The 15,686-nt window shown below is 43.1% G+C and overlaps 1 protein-coding gene across 2 annotated transcripts in view; it reads right to left on the reverse strand.

Moving 5' to 3' along the window:
- Window positions 1–15,686, reverse strand: part of XDH (xanthine dehydrogenase) — a 79,450-nt gene that overhangs the window by 41,402 nt on the left and 22,362 nt on the right. For both annotated transcript variants that reach the window (XM_077813660.1, XM_077813659.1), the window contains exons 7-15: window positions 15,568–15,629; window positions 14,200–14,325; window positions 13,384–13,470; window positions 12,462–12,603; window positions 11,495–11,587; window positions 9,467–9,618; window positions 7,543–7,636; window positions 6,640–6,749; window positions 339–523 (exon numbers count right to left, since the gene is read on the reverse strand). In XM_077813660.1, coding sequence (XP_077669786.1) covers window positions 339–523; window positions 6,640–6,749; window positions 7,543–7,636; window positions 9,467–9,618; window positions 11,495–11,587; window positions 12,462–12,603; window positions 13,384–13,470; window positions 14,200–14,325; window positions 15,568–15,629 — 1,051 coding nt within the window. The remainder of the gene's footprint in view (window positions 1–338; window positions 524–6,639; window positions 6,750–7,542; window positions 7,637–9,466; window positions 9,619–11,494; window positions 11,588–12,461; window positions 12,604–13,383; window positions 13,471–14,199; window positions 14,326–15,567; window positions 15,630–15,686) is intronic.

A 15,686-nucleotide genomic window follows, 5' to 3' on the forward strand; every position in this document is an offset into this window, starting at 1 on the left:
AACAGTGGCAGATCTAAAACATGGCTATGGCTTAATGAAATAGCATCAGTGACAGACTCCACAGTTCTTTGAGGGTGCTTTAATCCTTGCAAGGAGTACTGGAAATCACACGAGATCATGAAGGGGTCTGGATAAGGTCAGACAAACCCCCAGATCTATGCAGGGTTTTATCCAAACTTCGCACTCTTCTGTCCCTTGTTTTTCATGACCTCTTACATATACCATAAGTGAGGATTCAGAAAATTTGGTCTGCTACTATAAAAATAACACTTTAAAATGAACACTGTTGCACTAAGAGGCCCTTCTGTGCTAAAAAGATCAGATTATGATTCTCCTACCTGCCGATAAGATCCTGGCAAGTTTTTTCTGCCAGTACAGTTGTGGGAGCCATTCCTCCATAGGTCAGCTTAATCTCCTGGACTCGGTTGCTACCTTCATGAAACAGGACTTTCATTCCACAGGTCACTATAGCAATGTCATCCTCCCGACGGGAAGCCTGCTTGAAGGCTGAGAAATACTCACGCTAGAGGAAAGGAAAGAATTTGTTCTCAACCTGGGTCACAAGCAAGGGCAGAAGAATGTGGACAGCCGAGTAATCTATCTCTGTGACAAGGCTACCCAAGAGAATCCCAGATGGAGAGCTGACTTTGCATTCTGAATGAGGAATCATGCTTCAGACAAGACCATTTTTCACATGATTCAAAGCTGGGTGTTAGGCCTAAGAAAGGTCCAGTCCATCAGGTGCTGTTATAAAGTCACTCATTCTTCCTGGGAAGGTTTGAAAACTGTTGGGGACTATTCTTTTGATCCTGTCCTCTCTCTTCTCTAGCTTTGGGAAAGAAATGAATGACTATGGATTTTCACACTACAGCTATATGAGTAACTGATTTTTTGGTTCACTGGCCAAACCAAAAAATATTTTTAAAAAATTGTTTGAATTTTTTTGGCAAACCAATAAGTTGAAAAAATGTTGTGTATCCAAACAAAATGTTTCATGCAGAACTAAACATTTCATTTTGTTTTTGAGGATTTTCACCTTTTAAAAGCATGAAGTAAAAGTAAAACAGATTTAGAAATGATGAGTCATTTCTATTCAAAACAATCAAACCATTTCAACAGAAAATGTCAAAATGAAATGCTTTGAGTTTTTGGTGAAATTTTTAAACTATTTTTTGAGCAAAACAATTTGGCAATTTCAACATGAATTCACGAAATTTTTGGGTCACCACCTCTGCATTTTTTCGAGAAAAAATGTTCCAGAGGGAAAAGGTTCACCCAGCTCTATTTCCCTCTCTCAACAATTCCATCATTTTCTCATGTTAATTAAATACAGGCCTGATTTAAAAAAAAAATAGATCCAAATAACACAGATCTGGGGAGTCCTTGAAATTTTAACTCAAAGACAGAACTAAATTTCACACCAGCTCTAAAATGGGTCAGACTAAGAGCATGGATCCAAACACCTCCTAACTTGTTCGTTCAGTTTGTTCTCCGGCGGGGTTTTATCCCATCTAGTTTATGTCTCCAGGAATGGGGATTCCAACATTCCTTTTACTTTAAAAAAAAATCTCAGGTAGTTCTCTTCAGCAGATCCTAGTATCTGGCATGGACTCACTGTATCTCTCCAACTTATTGGCTCTTTGCCTAATTCCAAAATATTCCTCTTCTTTTCTCTCTTGCTTCTATCGCTTAATTTCTGTCTACTCCTTATAACTAACTGCTCAAAGTTTTTCACCATACAAGCCAAATTTTCAGCATCACTCCACTAATGAGTTTACAAAAATTGCAGGTGGATCAAAATGTGCACTCAAAAGCCAACATGAATTTGTGTAAAACTGGCAATTATATGTGCAATTGCTGAATTGTTGAGCTAAACGCAGATTAAGGGAAATCAGCTAAACATCTGGGGCCAGAACCTAAGGCTATGTCTACACTACCACTTATGTTGGCAAAAGTTATATCACTCAGGGGTGTGAATATTACACACACACACATACGAGTGACATAAATTACACTGGCACGTGGGCTAGTGTGCACAGCACTATGGCAGTGGGAGAGCTTCTACTGCTGCTTGTTGTGGGTGGATTTATTATGCCAACGGGAGAGCTCTCCCCAGTCAGCATAGAGTGGCTACACGAGAGATCTTGCAGAGGCACAGCTGCCTCAGTACAGCTGCGCCACTGTAAGCTCTCTAGTGTAGACATACCTTAGTTAGTGTAAATCAGTATAGCTCCAGGGGCACAAGGGAACCCAATCCCTGCTTGACTGGGACTGCTGATGTGTGGCTACAACTTACTCCTAACTAAAAGGTCAGCATGCAGCTAAACTTGTCCAAACTGCACACAGAGGATGGCATTTGATGGAATAAGGGAGTCGATGGGCAAGGGGTTTGTGACTTTGTTCTGCCCAGTGCAGAGGACCTTGCTGAGCACTTGACTCATATCCATGCTGGAGCATAACAACCACCTCGCATTCCTGCTGTGCACCATGAGTGCACTAGCAGGAACCTTTTCTTTTTCAGAATATTTTCTTCAGGGCACAAATAGCTGCCACATTCAACGCACACCAGTTCACCTGCAACTAATGATGCTCAATGTGTACAAATAATACCAGCTTCAACTAGCTGATTGGGAGGGCCTTAGTTCATATTGGACCTAGTCTTTCCCTGCCATACAGGGTATGAGAAACTCCCACTGAAATTACTGGTATCCTGCAGTAAGCAAAGAATCAGTCCCTTTATGTCACTCTTTTCAGTAGTTTGCTGTAAAGAGTGTTCATTGATGATATATATGCAAGACACTGAGCAGCAGCAAGTTCTGGTCAGTTAATTATCCCCCCAGCAGCAGCAGCCAGAAGTGATCCCTCTATTGTTTCTAATGAGTGCACTCTCTCAAGAGCCTGGTTTTGTACATTGCGAGCTCATTACTGGAAGTGCACAGCTGAAGCTTTCATGTCACATCCTCCATGCATCTTTCCATACACGGCCCTAATTAGTGGGCAGCCAGCAGATAATATGAAAGCAGCATGTATTGGTGCCCTGCTTGCCAATGCACCTCATTCTGCCAATTTGTTTGTTATGCTAATTAACTAGCAAAGAAGAGGAAATACAGCCTCTGCCCTCACTTTGCATTTCAATGGAGCTTTCCAATAATGAAATGACAGTGAGAGGTTGACACTCAGCAAATCTCCTGCAGATTCCATATCTGAGGCTATGCCTTCACTACCCAAAAGGTGTGTTTTTTACAGTGAGATAACTAACACAAGCTAAACAAGGCACCTGCAGCTTACCCCACCATGTACCTACACAAGGTCAACACTATGCTCCCCCAACACACAGCTGACCTTGGCTAGCTATGCTATGGTAAAACTACCATGCCTTGTCTCCACTAAGATTTTACAGTAGGCTAGCTAACTTGCATTAGTCATCTGTCAGTAAAAACACATCTTTTTGACTGCGAGCAGTAAAGACAAAGGGAGAAGGGGTTTTCCTAGTAGCATCAAGAGTTACAGATGCAAATCAAATTACCTTTTTCCTTCCCCTCCCCCAAGTGTCAGATGGCAACATCCCCAGCTTACATCACATTAACAATGCCAACTCAATGGACAAAGTGTAATAGCCAATGTTCACATTTTCAGGGACATCACTGCCATGTGAACTTCTTCCACCACCCAACACCACCTCCGTCAATCTTCACAAAAGAGGGAGGCCAGTGGAGATGTCCAGTAATAACATTACAATTAGAGGACACTAATGTGAGAGATGAAGGAGGGGTTGGTTGTCACCCTTTGAATTTTCTCCTGCTGGGTAAACCCGTTTACATCATGAAGCTGAGGATACAGAGCAAAACTCAAGATGAAAAAATCCCAAAGTGCAGGTGTACAAACTAGAGGGATCAGCATTCACCATCAAAATGCCATCTCTACGGGATAAAACAACACTGTAACAAAACTACAGCAACACTGAACAACAGTGAAGATTGCTGAACACGGGGCTTGAAATCTCTATTTTGTTATACCAGCTGTACACAGGTGTGACACCAGTGAAATCAACAGAATTACACCAGTATAAAACTGGTGTGACACAATGGAAAATCAGACCCTTCATACTGGCACTGTGCTAAACCAGCCTTTCTTTAACTTGGTTTACCAATTGCCAAAAATTGTGATCCCAGAACACCTTGACTGCCACTTAGAAGAGGGAAAATCCTCCTACCGTATAGATTTGTCCATCCATTGAAAAACTTTAGTCTTGCTGAGCTGATCTCCATAAGCCAAAGTTCAGTCAAGAGTTCATGATATGCCAAGAGTTCAAAAGTAGCTTTGGGTTTCAAGGTCAGATGGTGACCATCTAGCATGACCTACAGGTCATGTCAATTAAGAACATAAGAACGGCCATACTGGATCAGATCAAAGGTCCATCTAGCCCTGTATCCCGTCTTCCAACAGTGGCCAATGCCAGGTGCCCCAGAGGGAATGAACAGAGCAGGTAATCATCAAGTGATCCATCCACTCCCATTCCCAGTTTCTGGCAAACAGAGGCTAGGGACGCCATTGACGGACCTATCCTCCATGAACTTATCTAGTTCTTTTTTGAACCCTGTTATAGTCTTGGCCTTCACAACATCCCATCGCAAAGAGTTCCACAGACTAACTGTGCATTGTGTGAAAAAATACTTCCTTTTGTTTGTTTTAAACCTGCTGCCTACTCATTTAATTTGGTGACCCCTAATTCTTGTGTTATGAGAATGAGTAAATAACACTTCCTTATTTATTTCTCCACACCAGTCATGATGGTCTTAATGGATATGAAAAAATTTAGGTTCCGAGGAGGACAATTGTATGACTCATTATTGATAATGCTATATAGAGCCTTTTACCTCTGTATAATGACAGGTTTCAGAGTAGCAGCCGTGTTAGTCTGTATCCACAAAAAGAAAAGGAGTACCTGTGGCACCTTAGAGACTAACAAATTTATTTGAGCATAAGCTTTCCGTGAGCATCCGATGAAGTGAACTGTAGCTCATGAAAGCTTATGCTCAAATAAATTTGTTAGTCTCTAAGGTGCCTCAAGTACTCCTTTTCTTTTTACCTCTGTGTGACTTGTTAAAATTAAACCAGGCCAGTAGTGAACAGATCTGATCATTGTTCAGTCTAAAGTGAGTTTCATGGCTTCAGTCCAGGTCCCAGCAGAATAAAGTCCACATTGCAAAAACCACCATCCTGATCAGCCTCTCTGTTTACAGTCTCAGCAAACAGGCCAAGGACTGTATGGACACAGAGATTGCACTACCTTCTTATCCCTAGAGACTAACTTTTCAGCGCACACTCAAGAAACATAGATCCATAGATTCCATGGCCAGAAGGGACCACGGTGATCATATAGTTTGACCTCCTGTATAGCATAGCCATAGAACTAACTTCCCCAAAACAATTCCTATAGCTTTTACAAAAGCATCCAATCTCGATTTAAAAATTGTCAGTGATGGAGAATCCACCACAATCCTTGGTAAATTTTTCCAATGGTTAATTACAATAGAACTGCATTGGGAAGTTTGCAGTGCCACCAGCTTCACTGTGATCAATACGGAACTTGAATCTGCAGGAATGTTAAACTAGCACCTTCTGACAGATCTAAACTCACTTGGGTGGAAAAAAAGCCCCAAAACACTCAGGTGAAATGTTCTGCTGAACTGATTACTTCCTGTACAAGTTAAATGCCTGCACTTGGTAGGCTCCTCTCTCTGTTTTCAGCTGTGTATTTCTCCATAATGCCTGCTTCCCCATGTCAGCCCTACTCTTATTATAGAGGAATGGCTCAGAACTTCACTGGTCAACCAATCAATGCTCTGGTACTTTACCTCTCCAGTTGTCATCCTGCTCCTTATGGAGATGGAACTGAACCACAACACCCATCACAGTGCAAGCAGAATTGTTTTTGACAATTAACTAGCAGTGAAGAGTCCAAAAAACAGCTGTAGTGGGGAACTGGCTGAGGATAACAAGCCCAGTTTGCGACTTTCTTGGGGAAATACCTTGTTAGACTAGCCAAAACACTGGGTAGAAAAGCCTTTCAGCTTCTCCCACTCACGTCTTTACCCACCTCCTAGAAAATCACCCAGAAAGAAGTAGAGATGTTCATTACATTTAAAATTTATTTTAAAAAATTGTATTGTCAGATAGCTTCAGAGGAAAATATTCTCAACTGTTGCAGTTAAAAATATTCCATTAATTTCCATTGGCTTGTTTTTATCTGATGTGGAACCACCCACATCTCTTGATAGTCTAAAAGGTTAAGTACGTGGAGAAGATCTATATGTATCTGGTGGACAGACACTAGAAGAGACTTAAATAATGTTTGGAGTCCCTCATCTGGTGGCATATTACCATAGCCAAAATGAATACAGAACACTTGTGATCCAGAGGGGGGCAGCCATTCTAAAAATGACCTTCCTTCTAGCTGACCTAATTAAGCACATCTCTGCTGGAATTAAGGGCTAATTAAGCACATCTCTGCTGGAAGTCAGTCTTCAAGGAAAGGTTAGTTTAGATTAGAAGCATTAGACATTTTGTGTCCCCTATAGGGTAACACCAGCTCAGCTTTACACAGCCATTAGACTATTGTGAATTCCAGCACCTCACCTTCCTAGAGTAAGGCATCTCAATAGAGAGTAATATCTCCTTAGGCTTTAGCATTGTCTTTCTGTAACCAGTAAAGAAGTTTTCATCCATTCTTATAGTCCTTCTGCCCTCTGTAGAACAAGTTGAGGAAAGAGAAACAAATGGTTGGGCAAGTATATCAGGCAATAGTCTCCCATTTCATCCAGGTAAAGAATTATTGTCAGGCACATAGAGAGGACTTTGTAGTTACATAAACTAAATTTGATTTGATCTGATCTCCATTATTTTTCCTCTTAATTTCTAACTCTTTTTAGCCAAATTCTGAACTACTTCCTCAAGTTCAGCTCAGTCCTTACACAGGCACAACTCCCACTGACTTCCATGGGAGTTTTGCCTGCATAAGGACTGAGTTAAACAGGAAATAAAGATTTTGGGATATGTCCCTTTGATCTTAATTCATTCCAAACACCCAAGTGAATCAGTTTCCAACATCCCAATTAGGGATATGCGAATAAATGATTTTTCAGTTTGCTGGCAATTCCAAAACATTGAAAAAAACCATCATCTTTCAAAATACAATTTTTTTTCAAAATCTTCAGCAAGTCAAAAAGCATGTCAAATAATACCAATTAATCATTTTGTTTCAATTTCAATTTCAAGCATTTTTGGAAGGGGTATTAGTGGGATTCCTTTGAACATCTGCCATAACAAAGGCAAAAGGGATTCTTTATTGAGACTGTTGAACATAGATAGGCCTTGTGGTTCTCCCTGGCTCTTTAGCACCCAGAAAGACTAAAACAGAGTCCCTAATGTTACATGCAGGGTTTTTTCCCCTGTGTTCTGGCCTGAACTAAGCAGTCAAGGGAAAGGACTGCTGATTACCCTATATCCCACACTGCCATTTTGAACTTTGAGTAAACTTACCATTTGACGCCAAAGTCAATTTGCTGCCACATGCCATAAAGACAGGGTTGAGATCGGAAATTGGACTAGCAGTCATTATATTTCCCCCAAGAGCCTGAAATAAAGTAAACCAAATACATGGATTAGAAGACAGCTGGGAAGGTATAGCTAGTGCTACTTTACTATCACTGATTCATATGTAACCCTAAAGCTTATCTAGATTCAGGTTTGTTTTGCTACCATGACAATTTTAGGGCCTTTATTCAGTTCCAATGATGAACATGCAAAACCCACAGAGCCAGTATCAATCCTAACCAATCCTAAGGCATTTGACTGAAATGGTTTTCAAGGATGGTCCTTATCTGTACATAAAAAATGCCTCACGCTCTAATCATTCATGATAATGGTTCCAAAATTGAAATATTGGAGCCATGATGAAGGGCCTGATCCTGCAAGGTGCAGAGCACCTCCTGAGAAATGCTCAATGGCTCAGTTCCTACTGACTGTGCTGGGAACTGAGGGCACTTATAACCTTGCAGAATAAGGCCTCGTGTCAGGTTTTTCAGCCTGCTTTAAAAGTGATTTTTCTTCTTCAACATGTCTCTGGCCTCAAAAAAACATAGTCCTCAATAACTTGCAAAGCACAGAGGAGTAAGATCAATAGATGCTCACATTCTTGGTTAGCCCTAAAAGCAGGGCTTGAACTGCGGTTTTCAGAGGGCAGGGAAGATGCACCCTCTAAGCATCAAGGCAGTATCAGCTTCCACACTCAGCACTGAGTAGGATGACCATGTTAGTGTCGCATTGAGGTATGACAGGCCATTCCAACCCACCTCTGCCCATCTCTCATCTTCCTTACAGAGTCAAAACACTCTGGGCATAGGTAGACTCAGACCAGGAAAAAGCTACATCAGTTCTGCTTTCCAGCACCCAAAGAGCACCGGGGCCCAGGTACGGCCAGTGTCATTCAGGCAGCCCTGTCGTAACACCACTCCAGAGAAGCCCCTTTTGAGGGCTGCCTTCTGAAGCAGTAGCAGAGACTGTAGAAGACGGAGTCTCTTTTGCTTACAGAAGAATTATGGGGTTAATGCTATGAGGCTTCCTGGTCAGGCTTTTGTTTTAATGACCCTTTGCAGTTGTGGATCCACCATAAATGCTTCTTTGTTAAATGACTCCTCATTTCCAGGCTGCTCTAGAGTTTTCCCATTTGCCTGGTAATAGTAATGAATGCAGCAGATTCCTTTTGCTTTCCTTGGTGAGCTGCCCATGTCATATAGCAGTGGCTCTCAACCTTTCCAGACTACTGTACCCCTTTCAGGAGTCTGATTTGTCTTGCGTACCCCCAAGTTTCACCTCACTTAGAAAGTACTTGCTTACAAAATCAGACATAAAAATACAAAAGTGTCACAGCACACTATTGCTGAAACATTGCTTACTTTCTGATTTTACCATATAATTATAAAATAAATCAACTGGAATATAAATACTGTACTTACATTCAGTGTATAGTATATTGAGCCGTATAAACAAGTCGTTGTATGAAAATTTAGTTTGTACTGACTTCACTACAGTTTTTTATGTAGCCTGTTGTAAAACTAGGCAAATATCTAGATGAGTTGATGTACCCCTTCGAAGACTTCTGAGTACCCCAGGGGCTTCCCTTGTTGAGAACCACTGTCATATAGCAACCTAAGACGACACAAGACAAAATAGTCTACAGCCTTCACGGGCCTGCAGTAGAATTTTATTGGAAAAAAATCCACAAGAAAGGGACAAAATGTCTTTCAAATAGGGGCACAATGCCTTTCAGATGTCCCAGCGTAATAAGAGGAGCACGAGGCATGTGATACTGGCAGGGTCAATTACTCAATCTGAGTTTTCTTCATTGAAGTTTCTTGCCCCTCCCTCCCACATTAGCTCACTAGCTTTCCCCCCAGTCACTTACTGCAACGTTTTTGATCTGCGGGCCTGCAAACCACCGCAGCTGTTCTAGAACAGCCTGGAACAATTCCGTTTTGCAGGAAGGAAGTTCAGCCACAGCTTTTTTCAGCACCACTTCTACAAAGCTCAGGGTGCAGGCAGCACCAAAGGTAATACCTACAAGGGGAGACCACCAGAATTTTTACCAACAACCAAGGTGTACATCTCCCAGGAAGACAGTTACACCGGGGCACTTGCAGAGGAAGGTGCATGAGGCGCTGTATTGTTCCAATAAAATTTTTTTTTTTTCGTTCATTCGTTCACTAATATACCATTTTCCGGTTGAAAATGTTCGACCGCTTCTCCTGACCGAACATGCACTAAACGGCAGAGTCCACCCACAACAGGCAAACGCACAAACTGCCCCCACCAATTAGGAACCACCCACAACTATATCAATCACCACGCTTATGCCAGCACTTATTGGGAGACGAAACGCGTCTGGGAATTGCTCATGAGCTAAAGAACCTTTCCCTCATAGGTTGCCAGTGTGACACACAGGTTGTTCCTATCTCATAGGGGCCCCTATCTGAGATGAGTCTGGTGGATTTAAATTGCAACTCTCACATAATAAACTGAACACTATGCTTTATATGGGTTGGTACACTCAACAAAGAGGTGAAGAACTGCATTGGACCATGGATACTGAATTACTTCTAGAGTGTGTCTACACTGCAACGTAAGCCCAGGCCTGAGCCTGGATTCAAGTCTAACCCCCTTGCGACTACACTGCAATTGTACTAACTCACGGCTCAGACCCATGGTCTCAGGATTCTTCAGGGCTGGAGGATCCATGCTCAAGTTATGTCGGGACCCAGAGTCCAAGCCCGATTGCCCCACTTGACTCGGGTCCTGGGAGTCAGCCAGATGTATCCCACAATTCCATGGGACAATTTCCTTACTCCTCTTTATCCCAAAAATCTGCCATTCACTCTATTGGAAATGGAAGCCACCCTGCCTTTGCAAGTGGCAGACACTCAGGTCAGCGTTAACCCATTGTATTCTGATCACCAACCTGCAAGCACACTATCAGAGCGCCTCCTGGGTTTGCAAAGGAGCACAAACTGATCACGCCTTTTGCAAAGCGAGCTGATTCCTGCTAATGTGCAGGGTGGGCAGCAAACTTTCCCACAGGGCACCGTGGTCCTAGGACTAGAGCATCCATATTTGGGGGTGGGGGGAAGGAGAGGGAGCGCTAGGGACTCTGGAATATGGTTATTTTGACTTGGGTCTGCACCCTGCAGGGTGGATGCCAGAGCACTAGATTTGAGCATAGGTTAGAAAAGTCTACAACGTAGATGCTCAAGCCCAAGGTTCCCTAACCCTGCGCTTACATTGCAGCGTAGACGTATCCCTAGAGGTTGAGTCATACTGGCAGGGCATACTGGCATACTGCTTCTGCCAGCCAGATAAGCTCAGGACTTCATTCACATGGGCTATCAAACCACTGCCTTATAAGCACAATTTTTTAAAATGAAAGATTGTGGTCACTTGCAAATTATTTGTTAATATGCAAATTAACCCATAAATTTGCATAAACCACCTCACATGGAACTGCTATGAAATTTCTAATATTTTTCCCAGTAATGACCATTCCTGGCCCTTACTACTATGTGTTTCCACATCTTTACAACATCTGGGCATTGTGAAATCTTTGTATTGAAATTTAACTCAGACCTGCCTTCCCCCCCATCTAGTCCCAGTAAAGGGGAAACAATTCAACTAATTAATCTCAAAATAATGATGAGCGGCTAACGTGTGCTTCCCTTACTCATGCAACTTGTCCTATTGATTTCAGTGGGACTCCTAGCATGAATAAGCTGAACAGATCTGGCCTCAGAAAAGGTGATGGGAATAAAAGAAGGGGGCCCTTCATCCTAATCAAAGCAGTTCTAGTTTCTCTGTTTTTTGGGGACGTGCACCTAGCCCCTCCCTTGTACTTTTCCCAAAGACCACACTGACTGCATAGCATTATGGAATACTCATTACCTACCCTCCTCGGTGTGCTGAACAAAGGTCATTTCAGGGATCCAAGCTGGTGCTATTATCACTGGATACAGCATGTTCTTTAACTTCATCTCAATACCTCAAGGAAAAACAAGACTCCCTGAGTTAGATGCTTCTCAGGGAAAAGACAGCATTATTGTGTAACAAAGATCAGTGATCACATCTTATACCGGTTATGTAACAGCTTAAAGAGTTCCTGAAGAAGGGTCACATTTATCACTGGCCAATGGTGGTATTTGCATAATGAAATTTTAGGGCTAGAATTCATGAGATGTCCCTCCAATCTGCAATACCCACCAACCTCTTCCCCTGTGAAGGAGCTCCCAGACTGCATGCGGACATTACTGACTCATTGCTATCATGTTAGGCTGAATAGCACTTGAGTGGGAAAATAGGATGAGATATCAGGAGGGGAATTGTTCATGAAATCAGACTGGCTTTGCAAATCTCTCTCTCCCTCTCCACCCCCTGCAAAAAAAAAAAAAAAAAAAGTTTGAGAGCACTGCAAACCCTCACATCCCAAGAGGTTTGCCCAGTCCCTGGACAACTTCAGGCAAATGGCTGAAAGTTTCATTACTGGATTCACCTAAGTACATTTTCAGTGCCTTTCTTCCCTTCCTGCAAAAACCAGAGCAGGCTGTTATGTATCTGTGTACCTCTTCTTGTCAATAACCCATTAATAACTGGCACCAAGTTAGAACGAAAGGCCCACCGATCTGAATTAGCACTTATTTAGCTTGCTCCAACAAACAGGACACAAGGATGTTCATGAGACTGATCCATGTGGGAAGAAGTAAAATCCTCCCTGACATGCCCTTCAGAAACCACTCCCACAGGGGTTTAACTCAGGCAGTTTTAAGGAACTCCAAACTGGTTTTGCATTATGCTTGGGAAAACCTTTCTGTGGATAACTTTAGCAACTGCTGAAACTGAACCTCAGCTCTTCCTCTTACCAACTTCTGTGTTCCCTACAACGAGCTTAGCCTTGGGGTACTGAGCCTTGAGCGCCAGCAGCTCCTCGAGTGTCGTGGGCTGTATCCACATCACACGCTCGCCTTTGAAGCACAGCTGTTTCTGGGGTTTGTCTTTCTGCATCTGAGAAAATAAAATGGGACGGACTCAGACTGTAAAATGCTTCCATCAAGAATCCCTGCCCCAGCTTTCTTTTTGCCAATTCTCCTCATCGCATGACTGCTGCTTATTAGGAAGAGGAAACTAGCTAGGAGTCAGCCCAATGTCGCTGCCCTCCAGTAACACGGGAACTTCTTACAAATGAAACAGAGGGAGCTGGTGTTGGCATAAACAAACTCAGTGTGACCCTCACGAAGGGAGCACCAGCGCACTGGATAATGTTGGGTTGGGTCTGGGGGAGCTGCCAGCAGCCGTGGAACTAACAACTGAGTTTTAAGGGTGATTTGTTAAATGTATAGGAGGCAGAGAACACACCCACCTCGTGGACCCAACCCTGGGCTATGATCACTGTGCAGGGCATCTGCTGGTAGAAAGTCTGCCCAGCCTGGGATAGCAGGGTCACAAGCCTCCATAACTGTTCCTTCATAGGGAGGTGCGGGATGATCGGAGAGAAAGCTAGAGCAGCTCTGAAAGTGAGTAGTGCTGACTGGAAATGGCTTGGCTCAGGCTGCTGGGGGATGCACTGATTCCACTTATCCTGTGTATCCCATGGAAAGCCTCTTCTGGCAGGGCTCTTATGTGAAAGACTGGAATGCTACTGACTGCTCCAGGTCAGCAAGTGTTTCTTATTTTATTGGTGTCTGTTTTTTACACTGTAAGCTCCTTGGGGCAAGAGGTCACTCAAATCCCATGTTATAGAATCAGGCCAATGAGCTGAATTCATTGCTGCATGAATCCACCTACCAGCAACTCTGGAGGAAAGATAGGCTCCTGTGTGGGATCCAAAGGATGGAATTCAGCCGGGTTGAACAAGATGGAGGACACCATTGCCTGTTAAACAAAGCAAATTGCTGTTAGAGAAATTTCTTTTCTCAAAACAAGAGGACTTAACTCTGTCTACATGTAACTCTGGTTCATTTTTCCTCTCTGACACAATGCTTTTCAATATTTCGTTAAATGATGAACAGTACAACTAATAGAGTGGAATGACGCAGACTGATGAATTAAACAATGGCCCAGTTCTTGAGCTCCCCACTTATATTTATCTGTCCTTAGCAGGAGTTTGCCTGGCTAAACACACAGGGTTTTATTCCAGTCTCACTTATAGCAATGTTAGACTGGGATAATTGAACAGAATCAATGGTAGATTTGCCTGAGCACGGATCAAATAAAAGCAAAGTGAGGCCTGGTCAGGGTGTGAAAAATCCACACTCTGAACAGTGCTGTTAAGCTGGCCTGTGTCCCTGTGTAGACAGTGCTAGGTCGACAAAAAATTCTTCCATCGACCTAGCTACCGCCTCTCGGGGAGGTGGATTACATATGCTGAAGGGAGAGCCCTCCCATTGGCATAGGTAGTGTCTACACTGAAGTGCTAAAGCAGTGCTGCTAGAGCATTTTAAGTATAGACAAGCCCACAGTCTGAGGTGCTTTGTCTGAATAAAATCAGAGTAAAGATTCAGGCTTTGGCACGTACAAAACAAAAGTTAAGTTACAAAACACTAACAAAGGATAGTGAAAAGAAAGAAGAGGAGAAAAAATAAAGGTGTGGCAAGGCCTTACTGCATTGTCTTCTTTCTCGTTCATGCAGCAACCTGTGTCATTGACTTTTCCACCACAACAGCCTCCATCCTTTCCAGCCATACAGCAGCCTGGGCCATTGATTCCTTTCCCACAGCAACTCCAGTCCTACACAGGCAAAAAACTGCTTAGAGAAAAACCTGGAGATTTCAAGCAAGCTAAATAGGTTTCATCCACTTGCAAAAGCAATTGGTCCCCCATTTATAATTTCTATCATAGGAACAGAGGAATTGGAAATGGAAGATGCCAAATAATTAGGTCTCTCCCTTTCAGTGGGTCTGAATGGCCCCTTACAGCGGGTCTGAATGGCCCCTTACAGCGTATTCTATGCCGTTTAGTTTTAAATAACCCAAGTAGTGGCACTTCCATCACCTCCTTAGGGATAGGTCAGTGGTTTGAGCATTAGCTTGCTAAACCCAGGGTTGTGAGTTCAATCCTTGAGGGGGCCATTTAGGGATCTGGGGCAAAAATTTGGGATTGGTCCTGCTTTGAGCAGGAGGTTGGACTAGATGATCTCCTGAGGTCCCTTCCAACCCTGATAGCCTATGAGATTGCTCCAGTGTCTGATGGGTTTCACAACTACCTATAATTTCATCCTTTACACAGAATAATATACACATGCACCATGCTAAATCATTGCTTTATGTCCTGGTGTTCACTACCCATCTGAGGAACGCCCATAATACCAATCAATGTAGTATATAGGTGCTTCATTTCTCCATGCAACCCCCCCGGGAGGAGACTTTTTTTAAAATGATAAGTAAAAAGTGTATGGCTGTGCTTAATGCCCCACCCCACCTGGGTGGTGGGTGTTGGGGGGAGGGGTCTATTCAGCGCTAACATTTCAGCTTAACACCACTGTCATTTTAGTTTTGCAGTTCAATTCTCATGAAAGTAATTACCCAACCGGACTCTGCAGTTGTATGTCCCTCGTCATGCACTGTAGTTAGGCACCTTTCTATACCTGCACATACCCGGGTGATCTGGGAACTGCTTTGTTTTGTGGGATGCTGTATTTTTAAGAGCCTTAGCAAAAGCACTGTTAAAAGAGGCCTGCTTACTGGTGACCTGACATGGGACCACTGCACTGAGCACTCTAGTTATTAAAGCAACTGAGCAACTGCCATTAACGAGTAGGTCTCATCATGTTATCAGTATGTAACATATGTACTAACAGGATCCAGGGCTCTGTTTAGGATTGGTTGGGGAGTGGCGGGGGGGAGGGGGGATGCTGGTTGGCAAATGTATTCCCTTTTTCTCCCAGTCCAACAGTGTATTTTATCAACAGTTGAGCAAGTCAGCCTGCTGAATGCCTTGCAGAAATTTGTAATGTTATATGAGGCCACTTACTTTAGCAAATGTCCTGTACCCCTGCAGAATGGGTCTGTATCCTGTACAGCGACACAAGTTTCCTGCATGGCCAGTGCAAAGGGATACAGGTTAAGAGTCATTCAGTCAAGAATTTCTGT

Source organism: Eretmochelys imbricata, chromosome 3, assembly GCF_965152235.1.
Source record: "Eretmochelys imbricata isolate rEreImb1 chromosome 3, rEreImb1.hap1, whole genome shotgun sequence".
NCBI classification, from domain to species: Eukaryota; Metazoa; Chordata; order Testudines; family Cheloniidae; genus Eretmochelys; species Eretmochelys imbricata.